This window comes from Globicephala melas, chromosome 11 (genome assembly GCF_963455315.2).
Source record: "Globicephala melas chromosome 11, mGloMel1.2, whole genome shotgun sequence".
In the NCBI taxonomy this organism is placed as follows: domain Eukaryota; kingdom Metazoa; phylum Chordata; class Mammalia; order Artiodactyla; family Delphinidae; genus Globicephala; species Globicephala melas.
The window spans coordinates 63,302,786-63,327,083 of NC_083324.2; the positions used below are offsets into that span (position 1 = coordinate 63,302,786).

The 24,298-nt window shown below is 55.1% G+C and overlaps 1 protein-coding gene across 1 annotated transcript; it reads right to left on the bottom strand.

The window, feature by feature from the left end:
* Positions 1-5,557: 5,557 nt before the first annotated feature.
* Positions 5,558-23,326, bottom strand: LEMD2 (LEM domain nuclear envelope protein 2). The gene is made up of 9 exons (XM_030871041.2): positions 22,522-23,326; positions 20,765-20,805; positions 17,475-17,550; positions 14,291-14,367; positions 13,308-13,387; positions 11,506-11,651; positions 10,423-10,524; positions 10,243-10,345; positions 5,558-7,098 (listed from the first exon to the last, which is right to left on the bottom strand). The coding sequence occupies exons 1-9, from the start codon at positions 23,291-23,293 to the stop codon at positions 6,948-6,950; spliced, it is 1,548 nt and encodes a 515-aa protein (XP_030726901.1). The 5' UTR covers positions 23,294-23,326; the 3' UTR covers positions 5,558-6,947.
* Positions 23,327-24,298: the final 972 nt, after the last annotated feature.

Genomic DNA, 24,298 nt, shown 5'->3' on the forward strand with positions numbered 1-24,298 from the left:
GGGGGATGGGCCACTCTGGGGACATCCACACCTTCTCACTCCACTGGCCACTGTTTAAACAGCCTCTGAGCTGGCCACACCCTATCAGCCTCTTCCACCAAGCTTGGGGCAAGGCTGGCCAGCCAGCCTGGGTCTCGGCTCCCCGGGACGGCTGTGTGGTCCTCCCTCCCCTGCTAATCAGGCAGCACATCCTCCTCTAGGTTGTGGCTATCAGTGTAGAGCCAGCCCGACTGCCTGGGGTGAGGACTCCTTCTCCCATGCGCCTGCTATGCACGTCTCTCTGATCCTTCTCTTCAGGGGACCCCAGACCTTGTCTTTGGAGTAATTGCATAGCTGGGGTAGCCAGCTTGGAAAGATCCAGATCCTCACTACAGAGCCTGCCAGACACTGCTTTAGCAGAACGAAAATAATCCCAGGGCCTAAACTGATCTTCTAGAATCTTCTAGTCCATTCCCAGCCTCCAGGGTGTAGAGGACTCAGGCAGGTTCCTCCTCCTCCCCTACTGCAATACCAGCCGTTCGTTCTTCCCTCTGGGCAGGTGGCAAAAGTTAGTCGGCTGTATCTGTCAGCTGATGTTAGTAACAAACACCCCCAGATTCTGGGTGGCTTATGCCAACATACAGTGATTTCTCACACTACTGCACTGTGGGTCCGCTGGGGATTCCGGTCTAAGCCGTCGTTGCTCCAGGACCCAGGCTGCAAGGCAGCCCCAGCGGCGGCACCACCGCAGAGGAAATGAGGCAGATCGATACCAGCTCTCGAAGCCTCTGCCTCCTAAGGCCATTGCCACTTCCATTTCATTGGCTAAAGCAAGTCACATGGCCAGGCCCAATTTTCAAGAGAGTAGGGAAGTGTGATCTTTTTTTGTGGCAGGAATTTTGGCAAATGGCCTCAGTGACACCTCTGCATACTAGCCATTCCTGTCCCTCAGTCACTGGAGTTCCCACCGTACCACTTGGATGCCAGTTCTCTGAGCCCAGCATGGAGTGCTCTTACACCTCCCTCCCTGTGGTCTGTGTGCCCAGGATTTGGCCCTTGTCTCTCACATTTCTGCTCTACCGTGCGTGTATTTTCTCTCCTCTTCCGGTCTCAGTGTCCCACCCCTTCCTTTGAGAGGCCCTCCTCCCATCTCCTACCTTCAGCACAGGATGCGCCCTGGCCCAGGGGAGGCCCAGGTTCAGGTCTGAGCAGCCTCTGGTTCCATCCCCAGTGATTGGCTGGGAGGCGGGCCCCCCACTCATGTCTGTCTGAGCCCTTCCCATCTCTCCTTCCTTTCGATGTCCTCAGAGCAGTAGTAGCCAGGTGGAGGAGACCTCTGAGAACATGTGGCCACACCCAGGCCCTGATGCTCCCCCTGCACCTGGATGGAGCTGCTCTGAGACCCGCCTACCCCCGCCTCTCAGGGGACTGGCTTACATGAACCAATGCTTGCACTTTGTGTTGAAGTTTGTCTGTGTTTCTGTCACTTCTAACTGTAACACACACTCCTGGAGATCTTGTCCATACCTGTATCTGTTCTATCACAAGCAACCAACCACCCGAAACTTAGTGATTTTGTGTGATAAAATTTCATAGAAACACACACGAAGCGCATGTCAAACTGGTGAGACCTAAATAAGGTCTGCGCCTGAGTTAACAGTATTGTATCAAGATCAGTTTCCTGGATTTGACAATGTACCACGGTTCTGTGGGGTCATTGGAGGAACTGGGTGAAGGGTACAGGAGAAATCTCTGTACTATTTAAGCATCTTTTCTTGAGTCAAAATATTTCAAATGAAGAAGTTACAATAATCATACAGACTTAGTAGCTTAAGACAACACCAGGAGTTTACCCCTGATCCACTGATGTGCCAGAAGCTTCTGGATTTGCCCCTGGGGTCTGGTCCAACCTCCTTACTTGGGATGCGGGGATGGAGGCTGGAGAGGGTCATGGGTTTAGGGGCAGAGCTGGACTCCCAACCCAGGGCTCGCCCCACGTTACCCCAGGGAAGCCCCAACCTCACGCAGGGCCACTTTACCAGTCTGGCATCGCTGCCTGGGATTCTGCTTCGCACATGTTGGTGTTTGCAATCAGAAAGTTCAGCGGCCCTTCCAGTGTGCTTAAATTAGTCCCCATGAAAACCAAATCATTTCATTTGCAGAGAAGGGCTTAATTGCAAGGGGAATGAGGCAAAGGGAATTCTGTTGCCTGTTTTCATTGGAGAAAATTACTGTACTTTCCCCTGTCTCCTTACTAAACAGAAGCAGCTTAGAAATCGGGCTGTAATCACCAGTGATACCTCTGCCACCCTTTCTTCTCAGAGCCTGCTCAGTGATTCCCCTCTCCTGAGACCCTGCTCTGAGCTGTTCTTGCCTGTCTGCCTGGCTTGAGCAGCCGGTTCCAGCCCTGGTGCTGGGTAGCACCTCCCCGGTTTGTCTGGAGTCTCACCTCACCCCTGTGATGTTGAGAGGATCGCCCGAGATGTCACAGGGGCCTCAGCCAGGGATCGGCCCACACTCTTGGCAGGAAGAAACATCTCATCACTTTCTTTCGAAAACACATGAAATCTGCTCCAAGCCCCCACTCACAGGGCTGCAGAGAAGTCACATTTCGGACGAAGGGCATCCCCAATCGATATCTTACACAAATCCTGGGGCTCGTCTGCTTTGCTGCCTGGCAAAAGGTAGGGGACCTGGACCATCTTCACCACAGCTCCTTCTGTCCTAGGATGCTGTGGACTGGCAGGTCCTCGGGGCTCTGTTGGGTGTCCCCCAGGAGGAACTCCAGCAAACAGACCCCCTCCTGTCTGGGGAGGCTGGTTACCTCTCTGCTTCTCTGCCCAAGAACCCCACCCTGGCTCTGATAGTCCAGCCCGATTCCCACTGTGGCCAGTGTTTCCCTGGGGAGGGGCTATGGACCCTTCAGGGAGCCAGGTGACAGGCTGGTAACCTGCAGGGGGCAGGTGCATGAAGAATTAAAATATGTAGCACGTCTCGTGTTAAGAGAGAAATCCAGGAGGACTGGGCCCTAGAGGGTGTGCAGGGTGGGAGGGCAGCTACAACTCCCCACGGGGATGGTGGTCTGGAGGAGGGAGGAGCCACGTGTAGCTTGGGGGTGGGAGGGATCAGCAGGGTGGGTGGAACAGCTAGCACAGAGGCTCAGAGGCAGGAGTGGGCCTGGTCAGGGCGAGGGTGGCAAGGTGCGTGGCCCGAGTCCGGGGAGAGTGAGAGGGCAGGTCAGAGGAGCCTCCCAGAGCCTCTGTGAGGTCCTGGCTGTTTGTCTGGAATGAAGTGGTTTTATTCTGTTCCGGCAAACCCACAGCAGCACAACAGATCTGAGAGCGGCTTCCTCTTCCTTTCTTTGGAGAAGGGAAGAGAGCTGGGCTGTCTGGGTTCAAACCCCGGCTCCATTACCTTCCTGACCTCGCCACGCCCTCAGTCCCCCCCCCCCACCACCCCGCAACCAGGGCGGGTAACAACAGCACCTGCGGCATGGGGCCATCCTGAGGCTTCAGTGTGCTACGGTGAGCACGCTATAATGCTATCCTGTGTTGAATAATTTTATCATGTCTTTTAAAAAAAAAATTTTTTTTTTTTAAATTTTTTGGTTGTGCCACGCAGCATGTGAAATCCTAATTCCCTGACCAGGGATCGAACCTGCGCTCCCTGCATTGGAAGCACAGAGTTCCAACCATTGGACCGCCAGGGAAGTCCCTATCATGCCCTTCTTAGTAACTTCCCCTGCTACAGGGATAAGTTGACTGGCCCGAGGTCCCTGCCAATAAAGGGCAGAGTTGGTCCTGAGAATGCCGTGTCCCCACCCCCAACCCCCTGGAAACATGGCAGCACCAGGCAGCATCGTGCCCCCCACTCACCCCTTTGCCTCTCTTTTCCCGGGCGCATCGTGGGACCCGCTGTCCAGATTCTCTTCTTCTCTCTTGAGCTTTCTCTGGGGATGGGGGTGCAGAAGTTGGCCTGGCTGCCCAAGGAGGGCTGTTTTGGAGCAGTTGGGTTGACTTCCTGCATAACTGCTCCCCTGATCCCTCCTTTTGGGGGCGGCTGACAGGATAATGGATTTGAGTCCACACACCTGCCTCAACGAAAGGTTTTTTTTTTTTTGAGGCTCAAAGTCAACGGTATATTAATTAAGGGGGAACAGCTGCTACAGCAGTTCTTATGATAAGTCAGTGACAAATGGCAGCGTTTACCTTTTTCCCAAGCAGAGACTCCGGAAGGTGGCCTGGAGCTCCTGGGTGGACGTCCACGGGCCAGATGTGTGGGGTCTACCTCTCCCTCCCTCAGCCCTCAAGCTTCTTTATTGGTGCCCCCCGAGTCCGAGAGGGCCGTTTGTCACCGAGGAAGACAGGGCTGCAGCTTGCGGAGCCTTGGAAGGGACTGGGCGGAGCAGCAGAAACTTCTCAACAGAGGCCCCCACCCAATGATGCCCTCAGACCCCTTCCTCGGGCAAATCCCACCACCCCACGCTGTTCCTTCTGAAATCAGAGTCGCTGAAAAGGGGGCTTGGCCCTTCAAAGCTGAGAAAGGGTGCAGAGTTGGGCTGAGACGCCTCACTCGGGGCTTTTGTGCCAGGCGCTCTCTACCATAAAGGAAGAGGCTGGACATTGGGGGCCTTTTGTTATTTCTTTATTTTGATCTCCCTCCTGCTGTCCAAACAGCATCACAGAAATAGAGCCTTGCGTTAACTCCCTTCTCAGCTTAAAATGAAACACGGCAGCGCGCAATCTTGTACTGAAAACCAGAAAAAGGAAAGATGGGCTCATTTTTTTCTGAGTTGTGTTTCTGGGTCCTTGACTATCAATTTACCCACCGAGTTTCCAGCTAATGGGAGGACAGCAGGATGGCGCTCACGTACCAGTAGGACCTGTGTGGACGGGCCGGCAGGGTGGTGGAGCAGCCTTCCTCCCAGGCTGAGAAAACGAAGGCCCCGCCGCAAGGGGTGCGGACCCCCAATGCCAGCAGCTCGCCCGCTGTGCCCCCAGGGTAGAGGCAGCGCTGGTGGAGAGCGGCAGGACCCCCAAAGCACTCCCAGCAAACCGCTGCCTCCACTGCAGGTGGGGGACCCCCACGTGTCCCCCGGACTGTGCTGTTCTCCCCAGTGACCGGCCCAGAGGAGACAAGTCTGCCATCGACGTCAACCTCCTGCCTGCCGGGAGACACCGTCAGCTGCCGAGAGGCCTCGTCCAACCTCACCCGCCTCTTCCTTCCTCCCCCTCCCAGGGCTGGTGCCGAGCACCTCCAGGAGCCCCTGGGGCCTCGAGGAAGGCAGAAATGGGGCGGGAGGAAAGAGGCTCTATCAGCCCCCACTCCTTGCCACCCACAGGAACCAGGCGTGCATCTTGCGAGTTCACCCTGCAGGGGAGGTCGTCACACCGTGTTATAAACGTGGAAACCAAGGCTCCGAGGTATGTGGTTTGCCCGAGAACCCGTCACAGGGAGGCCGCTCCCACCTTCTCTTCCAGCTGACCTCTCCCGGGCCAGCGCTTAATGACTCAGGAAGTTGCCTCTCCTTACACATTGCTTTGAAGGAAGAGGAAAAGAACCACGGACGAGAAACACATCCATTTTTAATAAATAGTTTATTTATCCAACAGTTTCAGCCCTGACAGTGAAGCCTGTTGCAGTTTCTTCTTCTGGCTGGAGCCTGATTATGAGACTGTTGCGTTGCCACGGCGCCGGCGCTCGGATTCCGGCCCCGCCGATCACCCAGACATCAGAGGAAATGAGAGAGAGTATTGCTCAAATGAGAGAGACTGGCGCTTTATTAAGGAAACAAAAAAATACCAATAAGACCAGAGAGAGGTGCTTCATGCCTTTTGGAGGCAGCTGTTCCGTCTCCTCGGCTCGCCCCCTCTCCCGCCCGTCGCGGACGAGAACTTGTGGAGATGCTGCTCTAATGGAGAGGCTCCCGGCCCTTAACTAATAAGGTCCCCGCGTAGGTTTCCGGAGGTCGCTCCGCCTGTTGGGGAGGCTCTGGCGGGCGGGCGGGCGAAGGTCCGCGCAGCGGGGTCGCTCCCGGTGGCCGGCAGAGGGAGGAGATGCGGCCGCACCCAGCATACTGAAACCACTGGCTGAAGTTCTCGCCAAAGTGCGTGGGGTGGGGAGGCGTGGTCGCCGTAAACGAGGCAATCTTCGCCCATAGGAAGTGCGAGGATCCCCAGGTCCTGGAGCGCGATCCGGTGATGCGCCGTGTTTGCAGGCCTGGACTGGGGAGGTCGCCTCCGGTGGGGCCGCCCAGATGGGGGCTGGTGGCGGCTCGACCCTCCTCTCGGCTCTGGGGGGCGCATCGTCGCCGACTCCAGGCTCCTCCTGGGGCAACCCTAGCTGCTCATTCCTCCCGACCTGAGGCCCCGTATGTCCGGGGCCGCGTGTCTAGACAGTTCTCCTACAATACTTGTTCTAATTTCTAGCACCTTACCCCTCCGGGGTAAGAGGCCCAATCCAGCTAGAGGACAGGCTTTCTCCCCTCACCCTTGAGCTCCCACGTAACACCCCCCGAAGGCACATGACCAAGCTGCTCCCCAACCCCTGCCGTCCCAGCCACCACCCCGACCCACCACCCACGGGCGCGGGGCCCACCTCCCTGCCGCGTGCTCCACACACCCAGCTGCACACTTGCTCTGCAGGGGCTCATGGCTGCTGAGCTTTTATCTTTCCATGAAAAACCCTTCTCCCCTTTCTGCCAGCAAAATGGGGCAGAGAGGATCGGACCAACGCAGAGGGCAGCTGCCCACCTGGCCTTCTCCCCTGGCCTTTCGAGGAAGCCCACGCTTTCCTTCTGAAAGCTCATCTCTGAAGAGTCTCACAGAGACACCTTTGGAACCAGGGTCAGGAGGAGGGTGATAGTCAAGGCAAGTGTGAACTCAGCACCAGCAGGATGGTGGCCCTCTCACGCCCCTGGAGGGGACTGGCCGGGGACAGGCTGATTGGGAACAGGCCCCGCCCAGGGTTTATCGCTCTGAGTCAGAGAAGGAAGAGGGCTTAGTCCATCTCCACACCAGCATGTCTTCTCCGGCCACGCGGTGGGACTCTGTCTGGATCCGGGATTCGTTGGAGGCCAGGAACTCCACGGCCCGGTCCCAGACCCGCTTCATGCGTCTCCTGCAACGAGGGATGGGGGTGCAGGCTCAGCAGGCAGGCGGCGCCCTTGGCCGCTGTGCCCAGCGCTGCCGAGAGAGGCAGGCTGGTCTCTGGATGCCCTCTGTACAAAAGGGGGCACAAAGCTCCAAGATCCCACACAGAATTTATCTGCGGGAAGAAGAGCGGTCAGGTACTAACTGGACTCCTGCAGAGGAGAGAAATTTCTTGGGCCCCCGAGAAATGATTCCTCAACATTCTCTGCTCCAAAAGCGTTCAATTAAAGTGAGCTGAAAGGGGCTCCCCCCCCGCAGGTGTCCAAGTGGGAAGACTCTTGCTGGGACCCATTACTGCTACAGCCCAGCCGGGCGGCACCCCTCTCCAGTGCAGGCTGCATTTTAATGCCTCATGTGGGCTAATTAGAGTGGCCACTGGGCTGTTGAGTCCAGACTCCACAGCACTTCAGGGGATGGGGATGAACTAGGCATCCAACCAGGGAGGCCAAGACGCTGGGGCTGCTTTTGGAACCTGAGCCACCAGGTAGGGCCCCTTCGCAGACACCAGAGTTCCTGCTCTGCCGGATCCCTGGGGCCTTGCACCCCCTCGGACAGCCCCCTATTTCCTCGTTCCCCCTCCAAACTAGACAGCAAGATTCCAGGGCAGTGGGGGAGGGCTGCTTTGACACCTACACTTCGGTGAGCCCCGGCCTCCTGACTGCAGACCACTCCCCAGCGCCCACACGTGCAGAGCGAACATGGGTACGTGTGGAAGCAGGGGGTTCCGCTGGGAGTGCGCAAATGGAGGGAAACTCCCAGGGTGGCCCATGTGTCAGGAGGCAGAGTGGGGTGGTGGGGCTTTCTTCCCCGGGCGGTGAGGTCCTGCTGCCAACCAAACCCCACGGCTGTTCAGCAGCCCCCACCCGGCTGGTCTGGCCCTGGCCACACAGGTCCTGGGGGCTGAGCCCCTCACACCGGGTCCCTGAGGGGGGGCATTGGCACTGTGTGGGGGCCGCGGCCTCATCCCCAGCCCCCTTCCCAGGCCGCCCGTTACCAGGTGGTTACAAGCCGCCCCCGTGTGCCTCCCTGGACAAGCTCTTCAGATCTCCCCCAACCTCCCACAAGCGGGCCCTCACCCACAGGGCAGTATGCCCACGCAGGGCCCAAAGGAGCTGATGGGTCCTTATGAGTCGAGAGCTTGGCTACACTGACCGGGTGGCTGAGCCTCCTGGGTTCACGGACAGGGGTCCAGACCCTGTGGGGCAGCTGCCCGCCTGCAGTCTCTGCTGATGCACAGAAGCCGAGGTGTGGTGGCTCAAGCCCCCGATAAGCTGCAGTGCCACTTCCTGCTCTTATTAAAATGACCATGCGTGCTGCCCTTTGATGAGGGCTCAAGTGCTCCGTGCTGCCTCGGTGAGGTGGGAGGCCACCTCTCTGACACCCTGCTCCCCTTTCCTTAAGACCTGCCACTACCTAGTGGCAACACATCTTCCTTATGCATCTTGTCTTCCTTCTCCCCAGAACCAATGCTCCAGCAGGGCAGGGATTTTTGCTTCTTCCTCTCCCTGTCTCCGCATGACCCAGTAGAGTGTGGCATGCAGTAGGTGCTCAATAAACATTTGTTGAGAAAATGAATGAATGATGGCCTCTCTTCAACACAGCCCTCTGCAAGGCAGTGGGATTATCTGTGTTACAGCTCAAACAGGGCGTTACCCATGGTCACATGATGATGAATTCTGGCGGGTCCAGGAATTAGGGGGGAGTCTGGATCTACCAGTGGCCTCCCCTGAGAGCTGGAGGGCTGTGTGCCAGACTCATGCTGGGGACCAACAGCTAGCACAAGCCCCACACCGTGGTTGGTCTGCTCTAAGCTTCCTGCCTGCCATTGTCCCGGGGGTGGGGTGGGCATGAGAGTTATTAAGCATTTTCACGTTTAAAAGGGGCCCTTAAATGCTCTACTCTTCCAGCTCCTCTTGGGTTGACAGAACAGGGTGACCTCGACCACAGAGCCTGGCACTGGGAACACAGAAGTGGCACCAGCCCTGGGTCTCTGAGCAGGGCCTTAACCTCCCTGTGCCTCAGTGTCCTCATCTGTAAAGTGGTGTCCTCAATGTACTCCCTCCAAGGGCCATGCTGAGGGTGGAGTGAGTGAGCTGCACCTGTGCAGGGCTCGGAGCAGTGCCCAGCTCACAGCGAGCACCCAGCAAGGGTGAGCGCTTAGCACCATCCGGAGAGGGTGGCATCTGGCCAGAGACTGTGGCAAAGTCTGAGGTGACCCCGCAGTGGGCCCTGCTGGCTGCCTCCTGGGACTCTGTCCCCCGACTCTACCCTACTCCTGGTTTTGTCAGGGATCTACCCAGCATCCGCAGCCCATTTGGAAGGTGGTCCTGGAGTCGTGCATGAAAACGGCCTGCCAACCCCTCCCATGAGCCATGCACCCGGGAAGCTGACCCCATTCACTGCTGTGAAACCATGTTTCCAACTACGTGAGTGTGCCTTTGTGCATGGAAACTAGACCGTGATACTTTAGATAAGATGTGTTTCTGACTGTACACCATGGTTAAAAATGTTTGAAAAACAATCTCTTCCTCCTTGCCAGTGACTGATTCAAGAATAGACAAGTAACCAATTCTGGCCAGTGGAGCCTCAAAGAGGTGTGTCCCCGGTGGCTTCTGGGAATGTTTTCCCTTGCTCATGAGAGCAACAGGTAGCCCATCTCTCCCCTGCTGGTTGTTGCAAGGCAGGTGTTGCTCCGGCTAGCTGCTGGCCACCATCCTGTGACCACCAGGAACGCCAGCCAGCCAACAACATCCAGAGAGCAGGACCATGAGAATCACAGAGCAATGGAATCAGAGCCCTTAATGTTCTGTGCCTGGACTTCCATTCATGGAAACCCATCAGGTCCTTCCCTGCAAAGCCCCGCGGGGAGGGGAGGGGTCGGGTCCTAGGGTTGCTCCCCAAAGCACCCCAAAGCGCCATCTCTACAGAGGAGCGGGACCGTGCTTCTGCACCTCTTGTCTGCACTCTGCCTCAATAAGCTGATGGCAAGAGGTGTGGATGGCGCCCCACCTCCCGCGATCCTGGGGCTGAACTGCCCCCCCTCCCCACATGACTGACTCGAGGCTCTGGGCCTCCTTCCGCGGCACTCAGTGGGGTCCGACCCGGGTCTCACCGGCTCTGTGGCGGGATCAGGGTGTCACGCACGTGTAGGATGCCCACGTATGGGTAGCGCTCCATGTCCTGCTCCCAGTCCACGTAGTGGTCCTGGACCACATCTGCAGGACAGAGGGCACTGTTTAGGGTGAGGACCCTCTAGCAGGAGCCAGCAGCCCTTTCACTGGGGGCCACGCACCTATAATCTTCTTCACCATCTCATACATGGCCTGCTCTTCCTCTTCCAACTTCCGCCACCGGTATTTCAGGAGGATCAGGAGCCCCCACAGAAAGGCCAAGCCTGGGAGGGAACACAGCACTGTTAATCGTGCACACCACCTTCCCCGGCCAGGCGCCCACTGGCTGTCTCACCAGGGCAGGTCACTGCGCTGGAGGCTGAGGGGGTTTGAGTACCTACTGTGTGTCAGACCCAGGGCTAGCAAGCAGGAAACGAAGGACTGGGAAATGCAGAGGGAGGACAGGCTATTAAGTGATCATCTTCCTCCCACTGGCTGTCACCACAGAGGCCTCCCGAGCCGTCTGGATCTCGGCTCCTCCCAACCTCATTCTGGGCTTTCATCTCCTCCCTTGTGAACCAGAACACGGCGTTTCATACATATATACATGCCGGGGCCTTTGTATTCCAGATGCTGCTGCCGATAATGATGTCTGTGCCTGCCGGCGTGGGGGAGGGAGCCGTGTGCACGCCCAGACGGCCTGTGATTTGTAACCCAGCTCTCTCTGCAGAGCTGGTGGTTTCTGTGTCACGGCCTTTGGCCTTCAGAGACACCCCGAGGCCTCTGCTCAAAGGCAGCCCCTCATGTCGGGAGACTCTGCTTTGCCGCTCAGCACCCTGGGCCTGCCTGCTTTCACTGGGCGTCTGTAGCTCCTGAGGAGGTGCTTACATTGTTCAGGGAGTAAAATTAGGCCAAGCTCCTGCTGGGTCTCCCCCTTGGAGCGGCCTGCGGTCTGGGGTGCCGGAAAGGACAATGCCCACCTCCAGCCCAAGCCAGCACCCTCTCGGGGATGCTGATGACCCCCGGCCCCAAATCCAGGATGTCTTCTAGTTATCTTCCTGCTCCAGCCACCCAGTCTCCAAAGGGAAAGACGACCCGGGGCAGAGGCTGACTGGTTCATCTCCTCAGTTTCGTTAGACAGACCTCAGGTTCACTAGACAGAAACGAACTCCGAGAGACCGCATCACCCATGCCCAGGGTGTTGCTGAGCTGGGCTCCCGGGAGGCGCAGTGGGAGGGGTAGGGTGACACAGTGATGGGACTTACACCAGAAGAAAATGAGCACATTGGTGACGGCCGTGAGCAGGGCGCGGCTCAGGCGGCAGCCGACACCCATGCGGGGTCGGGCGGACTCCAGGCAGACCACCTTGTCCACCGTGGTCACCAGCTCGGACGGGTCTTCCCCTTTCAACCTGAAACAGGACGCAGGGCTGCAGACACGTTCAACAGCTCTGAGGAGCCGCCGTATAAGCCTCACTATCAGCAGGAGGAGGAGGAAGGCGGGGCTTTGAGGTCTCCACTTGCTTATGAAAAGGACTCGCTATCCTGGTTGCACTCTTTCCAGAAATTTCCCAAGTTAGCTACTTAGAAAGAATAAAACTTTAAAGACGGCAGCAGGCTTGAACCCCTGCCGCTGAAGTGACGCCTCCCTCTGTTGGGCGGAAGATTAAAGTGTAAACTGGATGCCCCCCTCCCAGCACAGAGAAATGGAAATGTTTACGGAATCACCGGCTTTGTGCAGCACGGCAAGAACGGAAACAGAGTCTGGGAGGGGGTGCCTTTCCTCGGTGATGAGGAGGCACATAAGCTGTTTACGTGCAGAGACCATGGGGTGCCGTGAGACTCAGGAGCACGAACACCGCCAGGCTCCTGGACGCCAGACCCCAGCCCCAGAGAGGAGGTGTCAGGACGCGCGGGGACACTGCCGACACTCCGCCTTCTGCCGGCGAGGCAACAAGCTCCTGGTCTGGATTGCACAGCCGAGTGGCTGGTGCCCAAACTGTCCGGATTTCTCATGACCCACTTTTTTTTTTTTAAATTGAAGTATAGTTGATTTACAACGCTGTGTTAATTTCTGCTGTACAGCAAAGTCTCACGACCCACTTCTAACACTGGTCGTGGGAGCCAGGCTCAGCTCCCCACAGGCCACCCTCCTCAATGGGAAAAGGCAGCGTCATCATTCCTCTGCGTTAGCAGCTTCAGTGCACGCTGCCAAGGATAAAATCCGTGTTTTCTGCCTTTCCAACACACAGGAAAATCGCTCAGCCACTCAGGGAAGCTTCTTTTTTTTTTTTAAGCCAAAGAATTTGAATCGTGCCACGCATACAGTCATCAAGTTTTAGGCTGAGCTGCCCGAGGGGCTTCTGCTGGATGCACTGCTGATGGAATCAGTAATTTGGGCAGATAGAGAGGAAGAGAACAAAACCCTAGAGTGTGCTTTAACATCAGCAGCTGTAACCGGAACAGAGACCCCGACAAACCCTGAAGGGTGGGAGGGGGCGATGAAGCGAGTGTCTCTCCAGCAGGGGACTCCGGTATCAGGCAGTGGCTGGTGCCCACCCGCCCCTGGGCCGAGCAGCCAGATAGGACCTTTCAGGAAGGTGAAGGGCACGCTGTCTCTGCTAACTGTGCTCACCAGAGACAGAAACAGGTGGAACTGCCCAGCTGGAATAAAACCCAGTCTTTCCTTTTGCAATTTCCATACTGAGTGAAACCAACATTCAGAATCATTTCATCTACAAATGAAAACTAGCACCAAGGAAAGGAAGTGCAAAAAAATGCCATCTCCAGCAAACTGTGCGGGGCCCGTGAAGGAAGGGGGCACAGACTGAGTTACCTGAAACAGGTTTAGCTGGACTGCCAGGCGATCACCCTGACACCTGGATTTTTGTCTCATTTTGAAACTGCTCCTTACACTGCATTCCTAATGCCTCTCCTTCCGCTGCCCGGCTTCAGACCTGGCCCAAGATGACTTGGCTGGGAGACCTGCCCTCTACCTCCCGGCCTGAGACACCTTGATGGGCGATGACAGGGCCTCAGGTGCTTCCGGACGCCCCGCCCACACTCACCAGATGCCCACGTCCTTGTTACTGTTCAGTATCCAGGTCAGTGCCGCTTCAAACTTGGCGGAGGAGCTGCCGGTCACATTCTGTGGGAGGGGGCGGGAGATTAGTCCTCCATCTGGGCGGAGCAGTTGGAGCGATATTATTCTGCTGCTAGATTAAGGAAGCCCTCTCCATGTCCTCCGCCTGCCCCAAAGCCCTGTTCTGCTAAATGCCCAGCAAGCTGGCAGGAAGCAAGTCTGTAGCTGATGATACCAGGGAAGAGGCTATAACCAGAGGAGGTGATGCGGAAACACACACAGGAAAACAATGCAGGTCTGAGACAGCAGAAGCATGTAATTTTCTCAAGGACTGAAGCACCAGGCCAGAGAGCTGGCAGCTCATCTGCAGTGAGATGAAAGAGTGTCGGGGTGGGGGCCCTGCAGCCAGTCCCGGCTGTGTGGCCTTGGGCAAGTCCCTCCCCTCTCTAGGCCCCAGGTTCCTCATCTGTGAAATGAAAATTGGACGAGGTGACCCCTTAGGTTTCTGCCAGTTCCAAAAATCTGTAATTCTGTCATCCTGAGGCCACACCGAAAATCAAATGGACTCAGAGCAACCCAGACGGTAATCCTGAGGGGAGAGAATGACAGGTTAAATGTCTTAAGGCTGCTGAGAAGGGGGGAAAAATGAGTCAAAGGAAGGGCAAGTCACAGGGCCACTTAAAGAAGGGGCAGCGGCAGCAGCCCACACCGCTGGTCAGGGAGCAGCAGGTCAGGAACGAGCTGCGGCAGGCCTGGCTCTGGCTCACCGCTCACCTTGGGCCCAGTCACCCCATCATTGCCTTAACTTAAGGTAGCCTAACACTCAACTGAGTTAAAACAATTTTTTTTTTTTAAAAAAAGGGAAAGCAAACACAAAACAAAAAGGGAAAAAAAACCCCGCAGGGCTTGAGGGATCAATACAAAAGCACCAGGACCTCCCGGGAACGGAGCGCACTGCAGCCTACTTACTGCTATATATTCCTGGGCTTCCATTACAGGAATGCATTTGCTTTTTAGCTTCTCTGGATTTCCACATTCAAAATTACCTAGGAGGGAAAAAACACACATTCAAGTACAAAGAAGAGGTGAAAAAGATTTACCCTGAAACCAACTAAAAACTGCAGCAAAAAATCAAGCCATCAGCTCTGATGTGGAACATGTGGCCCGGCGGCTCCAGCTTCTGTGGGGCATCTTCACTCTGCAGCAAGATCAAAAGCCACTTAGCTTGGATCGATTCCAGATCATTAAAACCTGACCTGCAAAGCAGTGCAGCGATTTGCATTAAATGACTAAAAAGCTGCCCAATACCAAGGTCTGTTTGCAGCTGATCCCTAAAAGGATCAGACAGGCAGCTTCGGAAGGCACTGGGATGGCACTATAAATAAACGCAGTCTGGGAAAAAAGAAAGGCAGGGAGGCTGTTGCATTGCAGGGATTTTGACCCATGACACAGGCAGGTGACCTAGAATGCCAGGTTTTGAGGGGCCCTAGGGAGGGATGTCCAAAATGCTCCGTGGAAGAAGGGGTGTCTGTGTGCTGGGGCCCCGATGTGGTGCTCCAAAGCTCTCTTCTGAGCACCCTGGGTGGCTGGCTCCCACCTAGGATGGAGCTGGGAGCCTCCCCCTTAGTCCTGCCCAGGCTCCCAGGCCTGGCCCAAGGCCCAGTCCCTCTGAAAAGCCCCCATCCCTAGGGGCCTCTTGTTTAGCCAAATCGGCTGGACTTGGGGCCCTGCCACAGCCCTCGGCTCTTGATTACCCACGGTGGCTCCCCCACCAGGTGCTGCTTCACCACTAGACCCCTTGGAAGCAGGGACAGTGCAGGGCTGGGGCCGTACAAGATCCTTCACCCCCATACACGGCCTGACTGCCCTTGACCTGGCACAGCCTGGGGGCTGCGATGGCCAGTCTGTGCGTGTGCTGGGGAGGGAGTGGCTGAAGATAATATTAAAAAAATCTTGAGAATGAACTGAAGCCTGCCCCTCACCCCCTAACACAGCCAAATCCTCCTATTTCAAAGTTGATCTCGTCCTTCTGGGTCCCCTGAGAATCAGCTGGCTTCTCCCGTGCTCCTGTCCCACCCAGATCACCCTGCCCTGCTTAGGCCTTCCAGGACCACTGCCAAGGTCTCCTGGTTTCCTCCTCTCCCCTTTCTCATCCATGTTTGGTCAACAAAGCTTTAAAACGATTCTGCTTAAATTGACACCGCTCCACTCAAACTGCTGCCACATTTGCCTCCCTGGCACCTGGCTCTCCGTCCATCACTCCCCTGCTCGAAAGCCTTCCCGGCCCTCACTGCCTTCAGAAGGGACTCCCAGTGGCCTGGCAACCATGGCCAGCCAGGGTGGGACTCAACTGGCCTTTCCGAACTCCATTCCCTCTGTTTCTCCTTCCTCGTGAAGCTGCTTCCATCTCTGACCCTATAATTTCCTGCCTCTCTGGCCCCACCTTTCCCCCACAAGTACGTAACTAATCCCACCCGGGCTTCAAGGCCTGGCACAGATGCCACCTCCCCTGTGACGCTTTCCTGACTACTCTAGCTAAAAGGCATTGTGCCTCCCAGAAGTTCTGGCCTCTTGGTTCTCATCCAATGGCATTTTATACCACTCAGTGGTCAGGGGGGTAGGTAGCCTATCTCTTCTACTAGACCACAACAGCCTGTGGGCAGGATTCTGGGCTGAGTCGCCTTGTGTCCTGCAAAGGCCAGCCAGTGCCCTGTCCATAGCTGACCTCCAGCAGGAGGTGGGGGGAGGGAGTATGGCTGAGTACAGAGCCTGCACAGCCCTGCGGCCTGTCTCACTGAGACGCATACCCTCAGGGCTGCCCCTGCCTGGCTTGTGGGAAGACGGTGGGTACTAGGCCCCTTGATGGCATGAGCCAGGACCACACAAGGAGGGTGGGATGGAGGAGAACTGTCTACTAGGATCCATGGTTTAAGAGCAGAGCTTCTCGACTTTATATCCTGGGGGACTTAGTAAAATTCAGACTTTGATTCAATAGGTTTGAGATGGGACTAAGATTCTGCATTTCCAGTAAGCTCTCAGGTGACACTGATGTTGCTGGACCTTGGACCACAACTGAGTCACAAAGGTTTCAAACACCCCCTCAGGCCAGAATTTATATGCCAAGCACCTGGGCCACAGATGACCGTGATGCTCTGAGCCCCAACTCCTACCTCTCCTCCGAGGAGCTCACAGAAGCCTCCCTGACCACCCCAGTCTCCCAGCAGTCAGGAGGGAGGAGGCGGCAGAGCTGAGGCCCACAAGACTGGCCCTGAGGACTGAGGGCCCAGTACAAGTCCACCCAAACTTGACTTCCCGGCGACAGCCTTAGACAAGGGTTGGCCCTACAGGTGAGAGGCGCCCCTTGAACCTCCCACAGACTGACGTCTGGTTCTCGAGTCGAGTACACTTAACACAGGCACAAGCCCTGAGCTGTCACCCACGTCATCTGTGATTTGGAGAGCCTCCTGGATGCCAGGTGTCGGGCAGGACACAGTATAATGCAGGTGCCATCTCTGGCCTCAAGGGACATGTTTACCAAAGAAAACAGTGGGGGAGCCTTCTGGATGGAGGAGATTTCAGGGGGGCATCTAGAGAACAGCACTTGGCTTTCATTTGGTTAAGAAAAGACAGACCCAAGATCATTCAGTCAGATGGGGAGACTGAGGCCCTGAGATGTCAGGGACTTGTCCGGTGTCCCACAGCCAGATGGGGACATGGGACACTAGGGCCCAGGAGGGCGGGCCAGGCCTGAAGGTGCTTGGCCCACCGCTCAGACCACTCCACCTGCAGAGGCCTCTGCACCGAGCTGGGCCGACCACCTGGTACAGGGAGGCCCTCCAGGTTGGGGGACCCAGACTCTGAGAATACCTGAGGGCTGGGCCCTTCCAGTGCAACACGGACCCCCAGAACATTAGGTGGGGGGCATCCCAGAGAAGGGGGCACATCTGCTAAAAGGCCTATGCACGTGCCAGGACCCCTGGGATCCTTCAGGAACCTATGCGTTTTGCCCAGATGCAAGGCTTAAACAAGATGCGTCTGTGGGGAGGCGGGGAAGGGGAGACTGGGCTTCTGAGCGTGTCTTCTGGGAGATGACACGGCATCTCAGCCCACAACCCGCTCATGGGGAGTCTTGGGCCTCGGGAGACCTACTCACCCGCTTGGATGGCCAGGAAGTTGTACAGCTCGTGCAGCACCTCCAGCAAGGCCGCCTTCTGCTTGGCCTGACAGAACTGGAAGGGCACGGGACAAGCGGTCAGCAAGGAGGGGTGGGTGAGGGGGGCCTGTCTGTCTGATTTTACCGTCAAGGACTCAACAGCAAGGTACACCTCATACTTTAAAACAACAATGACAACGAATTCTGCAAAGGGGTGGGCCCAGGGATAGGGCCGATAAATACTGGGTTAACTGACTGAAAAGAACACCATAAAAGCAGAGGCAGATGGACAGCAGACACAGTAACTAAGGGTCCACCATCCTGGAGGCTCCTGGGCCTCTGCCCCGTGGTCCCCGTTGGAATAAAGGCCGTTGGTGGGGCCGTGGAGCAGGGGCGGTGTGGTTGTGGGGAAATGCAGGAGCCCAGCCTCCTCAGAGGGAAGCGCAAACGCTGCACGGCGCAGTCTGGTCTCCTCCGTGGGCCACTCCTGTCCGTTTCTGGAGAGCCAAGTGTCTACAACCTGCCGTGGATGGTCTACTTTGTGGATTATCTGATGCAAATGTTTAATCTTAGACTGCGTTTCCCTGGAAATGGAAAATTTCGAGCAATCTTGCAACTGTAGGGAGAAAATAAATGTCACCTGTCTGAGAAAATCAGAATATCTGCACATGTACTCCTTCAGCACCTGTAACAGTGGGGACACCGTTTTGCTAGACTCACTGGATTTGGGACATTTAAAAAAGACCGCTCTTCCTTGAGAGTGGACGACAGACCGGGTGCCATGCTGAGTGGTCTACATGTGAGGGAGCACGGCGTCCTCGCTGCACTCCTCATTGTACCCCAATTTCTCAGGTGAGGGGTCCAAGGTTTAAGACCTTAAGTGGGCCACCAAGAACCCACAGTTCATAGTAGATGGTGGAGCCACTTGGAGTGTGGCCTGTTGACTCCAAGCCCCCACCCCTCGAATTCCAGGCCTCTTCTGGGTTGTCACTGGGCAGAGACCTGCACTGAAGTCGAAGGTCTGGGTTCTGGACCCGGCTCTGCAGCTACAGAAGGAACCAAGGTCGTTTTCCTTCTCGGGGCTCGTTTGTTGCCCTGATCTAATTTGGTTTCTAACGGTCTCAGAGGCCAAGATTTGTCCCTTCACATGGCCTAAGGACCCTAATGCCTTTACAAGGTATGAAATGATGCGACCAAGATTTATGCACATGACTATAAATGTCCAGAAACAACTGACGTGCCTCCTAGTAGAGTGAGAAACCCCAACTACTTTTTAAATGCTATTTAACAATATGGGAAAAGTTGATAAGTAAGTATCAAATGTAACTAAATACATAGAGATCCCAATTCTACAGACACACATACACAGAGAGATAAGGTGAGAAGGAAATGCTCCCAAAACGTTCATGGTGATTATCTCTAGGTCTCAGAATCACCAGCGATTTTTGTCACATTTTTCAAATTTTCTAAATATCTATTATTGTCGCAACCAGGAAAAAAAAAAAAAAGCAGTAGCAATTAATACTGTTCCAAACTCACAGACATTTAGGCAAAGCAGGGCTGATATCACCTAAAGGACAGAAGGTACCAGACAACGAGACAGCCTGATTAAGACAACACACCCACTCCCAGCCCATCCCCAGGGTTTCAGCAGGACAAAGGCAGAAAGAAAAACAGAGTCACAGTCAGCTGAGAAGGGAAAGAATACGTGTATCTGAAACCCAAATGCCCCTCTGGGTTCTGGGTGAGCTTGAGCCACACAAGGAACGAGACCCAGCAAGAAACTCACCCAAGCTGAGAAGCACCTCCCAACCCGCCTGTTCCTGTGTCCACCCACCACGAAGGCCAAGGGTACCCCATAAAATCTCAGCTCAACAGAGCCCAACACTGCAACCGAAGGGAGCCTGTGATGTCGTGGCGCAGGCCCTGCCTGTCTGCTCGCTGAGCAAGTCTTTAGCGAGGACCTGGATGGTGCCCGACTGGCTCACTCAGGTGGGGCCGGGTGCGTCCAGCGCAGAGGAGCACCCCGGAGCTTATCTCATATGTCATTCCGTCTTGGGCCTGATACACTCAGAGGTGTGAAGGACCAAGAGACAGAAACCAGGGAACCCGTTTCTAAATAAAAGACAAATGAAACTAACATCACCAGAGAAGTCTTACAGAAAAAGTATTTTTGGTCCCTGTTTTTGTTTTCAGTCTTCAAAATTCTAGTTTCCCCTTCTGGCCATTTTCTGGGCCACTTCCTTCAATCATCAACTGCAGTTTTTATGATAGAAGGCAGATTATAATTATTATGAGTCTGTTTTTACAAAACAATAGGGAAGCAAAGACATCTGGTGGATGAAAGCAATAAATACGTGTAATAAAAACACCCCCCAAATATGACACAGCAGAAGCCAAAGGGAAATAAAACCAGTTGTCTGCGTCAGGATGCCCCTTCGTTAACACAGGTAAGAGAGTCAACGCAGGGGCCTGGAAATGACCGTGGGTGGTTACTTTCCCAGCCCCCAGGCTGCCAGAGATGCGCACTCAGGGCTCAGGGAGGCCAGGCGTTGCACACTTAATAATTAGACTACTAAGGCATGCCCTCTGGCAGCACGAGGCTCCTCCTGGCAGGATTTATGACCTGAAAATGTACTGCCTGGTATCTTCCCCAGACTACCACCTGTACCGGAGCACCCCAGCTCCTCGGTAATGCTGCTTTCATGACTCGTAAATGGATGGGGCTGCTCACCTTCCCCAAGTATTATTTGTAGGGAACATTAAAGCTTCATAAAACAAATCTATAGACTAAGAGGGCTAACTCCACTTCAGATGTGTTTAAAACAACTCCCTGATGACCTTTCAAATCAGAACAGCATTTTCAGAGCCACAGACGTACAACTGGAGAATGTGGAATTGAGAACCTGGCCTCCTGATGCTTAAAAAGCTGCCAGCCCTTCCTCCTGAAGCGAGGGGAGCTTGTGACGTCCCTCGACCACAACCTACTGCATCCCCCCAGATCGACTTAGGCAGAAGATTAAAGTCCTTAATGCTGCGATTGATGCGAGAGTTCCCGTAACAAGCCGGGGGTTGCATCTTGGAAGGTCAATTCTCTCTGTTTCAAGTACTCCTTCACTGCCACAGTTGAGTCTAACACATACATCAGGGAACACTACATGACTCTGATACATTACAGGAAGCACTCCTGACAGCGATCCTATTATCATCTTTTTGTGGGCAAGTTTACCTCCTGATAGAGGCCAACATCCTTGGGAGGAAGAACAAAAGCTAGAGAAACTCAAACTCACCTCATCTGTTTCTGTCTCACAGTCCACTGGCAATAATTTCACTGAGACCAAGAAAAGAAACAGAGGAAATTAAAAGTGCGGGTTGTGGGAAAGGGTACAAAAAGGGATCACTCTCAAAATTCAGGGTAAGTAAAACATTACCAACATAAGGGGGGGGATTAGAAAGATGTCATCTAAATGAGGCATTTAAAAAATGCGGACAGTAAAAAACGTAAGGGGTTCTCGGTCTTGGATTAGGGATTAGTACAGCTGTGTTCTAATCCCGGGGGAAAATGATTAGCCTCAGGATAGTAGATAGCTATTCACTTAACCACTCTGAACCTGTTTCTTCATCATAACATGGTGTCACTGAAGCCTTCCTTGCTTAACTCAGACTTAGTCTCAAACAAGACAACACATATGATGGTTTTATAAATTGTACACGTTATGTTAAACAGGGATTAATACTATCATGGGAGGGGAATTCCAGGTAAATCCCAGTATCTATCCAGGAGCTATTGTCTTAAAGCATCTCAGCAGTGAATACAACAGTATACCGTTTTTTGATGTCACCAATGTAAACAGTTATAGTTAGTACCAGTATGGTACCATGACACTCCTGGGACTACTTAATTTCTCTAGCAGGTGGATTAAACTGCTCTCATAGTCAAGAAATTATTTGGGTGTGTGCACGAGCCTGGGATCCTCGTGCCCACAGACTTGTTTATACACCCAAATATCCATCTGCTGCAACAGCTAAGACATAATTTAGCCTTTCCCTGCATTTTGGCTGTTCCTGCTAGGTGTGGAAAGACCTGGCCTGGGCTAGAGGCTGGGAATAGTATTAATCACAATCATTCTTTGCAAAGAATATTGAAAGTCAGTGAACTACAGTCATTTTATACTTAAATTTATAAAGAAATGGTCTTTGTGCTGTTTCCTATTAGCCTAGAGCCCAGAATTATGGAAGAAGCAAATTTTCCTTTTAGGAAACACGAACGCTTAACTATTCGTTAACACACTGTATCCTGCAGACTTCTTGTTGGTATGTCTTATCACGGAACTATCTGTGGACAGAAGCATGGCTGGGAACATCCTTGAGTCACGGGACCCTCTCTTTTCACACACCCCAAGAAAGTGCTGCAGTGATAAATGCCATCATTTACATCAGTTTAAACTATTTAAAAGGCTCTTCCACACCTGTCTCAGAGGCAGGGCTAGTATAATCCTTTGACAAATGAGGGTCCTGTGGTCCAAAGAAATGGAGTATGTGGCCTTTTTGGTGCTGCGAAGTTGGGACCCCAACCAGAGCCTATCTGTGAGCCGTGATACCTGGGGTGCCTTCAAACGGGCACTAATGTGTGAAAGAGCAAGAAATCAAAAGAGAAGAAAGAACTCAAAAGCAATGGGGGTAGACCTTTAGAGGGGTGTGTCAGAGGGCCTTCTCTGGAGAGGGAGAATAAAAGTGACCACAGAAAGATTGCTTCCAGCACGTGGTTGAAAGGGAGATTAGTAGGGAGGGCTAGGGCAGAAGATGAGAATAGGACAAAATGAAGACAGAAATTATTGCAGATGCAGGAATCCCAGCCCTCTCCTCCCATAACTGGAGGAAGAAAAGTCAAAGTTTGGAAGGAAGAAGATGGCCAGAGACATCTGACAAGGCCCGGGAGTGTTCAGCCTGGTGATGAGAGGACCGGGGCGGAGGGGTGTGGGGGGCGGATTATCCTGGTGGACACACGCGCGCTCAAGGCCCTCCCCTGCGCCGGCCCGGGACGTACTGTTGTCCTCCGCCTCCTGCGGCGCCGAGGGCTTGCCCATCTTCACCCAGAGGATGCCCAGGAAGACGAGCAGCAGCCCCAGGCTGGCCCAGAGCAGGAGCCGGGAGAGGTAGCGCTCCAGCCGCCGCCCCACCTCGGGCCGGGCCCGCGCCGCGCCCGCCTGGCCCGCTCTCGTCGCCCGCAGGCCCGGGCGCGGGTCGGGACCGAGGAGGGCGGAGGACGGCCGCACCGGGGCTGGGGACGAGGCCCACCACCGACGGACTCCGTGGCCGGGGCCCGGCACGGCCCTGTCGAGTGGCCGGCAGTCCTCGTCCTCCTCGGAGCTGCCCCGGACCGAGGCGCGGCGTCTGAGCTGCGCGGGGCGGGGGGGGTAGGCGAGGCCGCGGCTCCTGGACCAGGAAGCGGCGGAGGCCCCGATGTCGCCGTAGGCCCCAGAGGTCGCGTAGGCCGGGCCCGAGGCCGGCGGGGAGAGCCAGGGCTCCGACCGCAGGGAGGACGCGGCGGGCCGGGCGCGAAGCGGAGCCTCCTCGCGCAGCCGGGCCTCCTCCCGCAGCCGCTCCTCGCCCCTTGCCCGGGCCTCCTCCCGCAGCCGCTCCTCGCCCCTTGCCCGGGCCTCCTCCCGCAGCCGCTCCTCGCCGCGCTGCCGGACCTCGCCCCGCAGGCGGCGCAGCTTGTTGCGGTAGACGTTCCGGGTGGTGTCGGTGATGGGTCCTGGCTGGAAGCCCAGGGCCTGCAGCTCCCGCCGCAGCTCCAGGTCCGAGAGGCCGGCCATGGCCAGGACGCCAACCCCCGCCTGCCCCCGGCGCACACCGGACCCGGAACTGTTCCCGCCGACGGCCGCGGCGGAGCAGGCGGGGCCCGCGACGGAGCAGGCGGGGCCCGCGCCATGTTGAGAAGGTAATTCTTAATCGCCATGTTGAGAAGGTCTGAACCGCCGTATGGGCGGGCCATGATGAGGAGGTCAGAATCAGCCTCCAAGGCTGCCATGTTGGGGAGGTCTGAGGGTTTTGGGCTTTTTGTTTTTGTTTTCCTTTTTTATTTCCCACCTTGCTCAGTCCTTCTCGTCTGTAAGAGCAAGTGGTGTTTACCTCTGAATCCTTCTCCCCTTGCACAGTCCCTGGCACGTGGTAGGCACTCGATAAAGTCATGTTGATTTAATGGATGAATTACTTAATGGTAAGAAAATATTGCCTGCCATATCAGTAAACTAGGGATCTAGCCACCACGTTACAGTCACCCCCAATGATGAGCCCTGAGGGAACTCAAGAAGGGAACAAGGGATGCCCGCCATCTAGCAGCCACTTCCCACAGTGCAGCTTGAGGAAACTGAATGAGAAAACAGAGGATTCTGGCCCTAGATAGCTGAGGTGCATGTGAAAGAATGGTTTGAGTCCAGACTCTTGCATCTTCCCATACATAGAAAAGTGCTAAATTCCTTAACTTGAGTTATCTGGTTTTCTTTTATTGACAGTTATCTTTTGTTCCAACTACCTGGTGTTATTGCAAAAACTCCTATATATCCTGACTGCCCCTCTTCCCCTTGGGAACCGTTTTCTCAGTGTTATCTGAGAGGCTCTCTCCCGGGCTTGAAGTCCTAAGAATGTCTGCTGAATAAAACATAACTCTCAACTTTTAAGTTGTGCAATTTAGCTGACAATGGTGAAAGACAAGCACTGCCGAGAGTGGGGAGATGGAATCCTTTGCCTCTCTCTGCACTTGGGGACCAATGCGTTCAGGGAAGGGCTTTGTTTGGGTTGTGGTGTGGACCCCAGGCACG

What these genes read in the sequence shown, in the direction of transcription:
- LEMD2 (XM_030871041.2), bottom strand. Translation starts at nt 23,293, where the DNA reads ATGGCCGGCCTCTCGGACCTGGAGCTGCGGCGGGAGCTGCAGGCCCTG. An exon ending in GTGAGACAGAAACAGATGAG is followed by an intron (nt 17,551 to 20,764) that starts GTGAGTTTGAGT and finishes GTGCCCTTCCAG; the next exon opens with TTCTGTCAGGCCAAGCAGAA. An exon ending in GATGGTGAAGAAGATTATAG is followed by an intron (nt 10,346 to 10,422) that starts GTGCGTGGCCCC and finishes TCTGTCCTGCAG; the next exon opens with ATGTGGTCCAGGACCACTAC.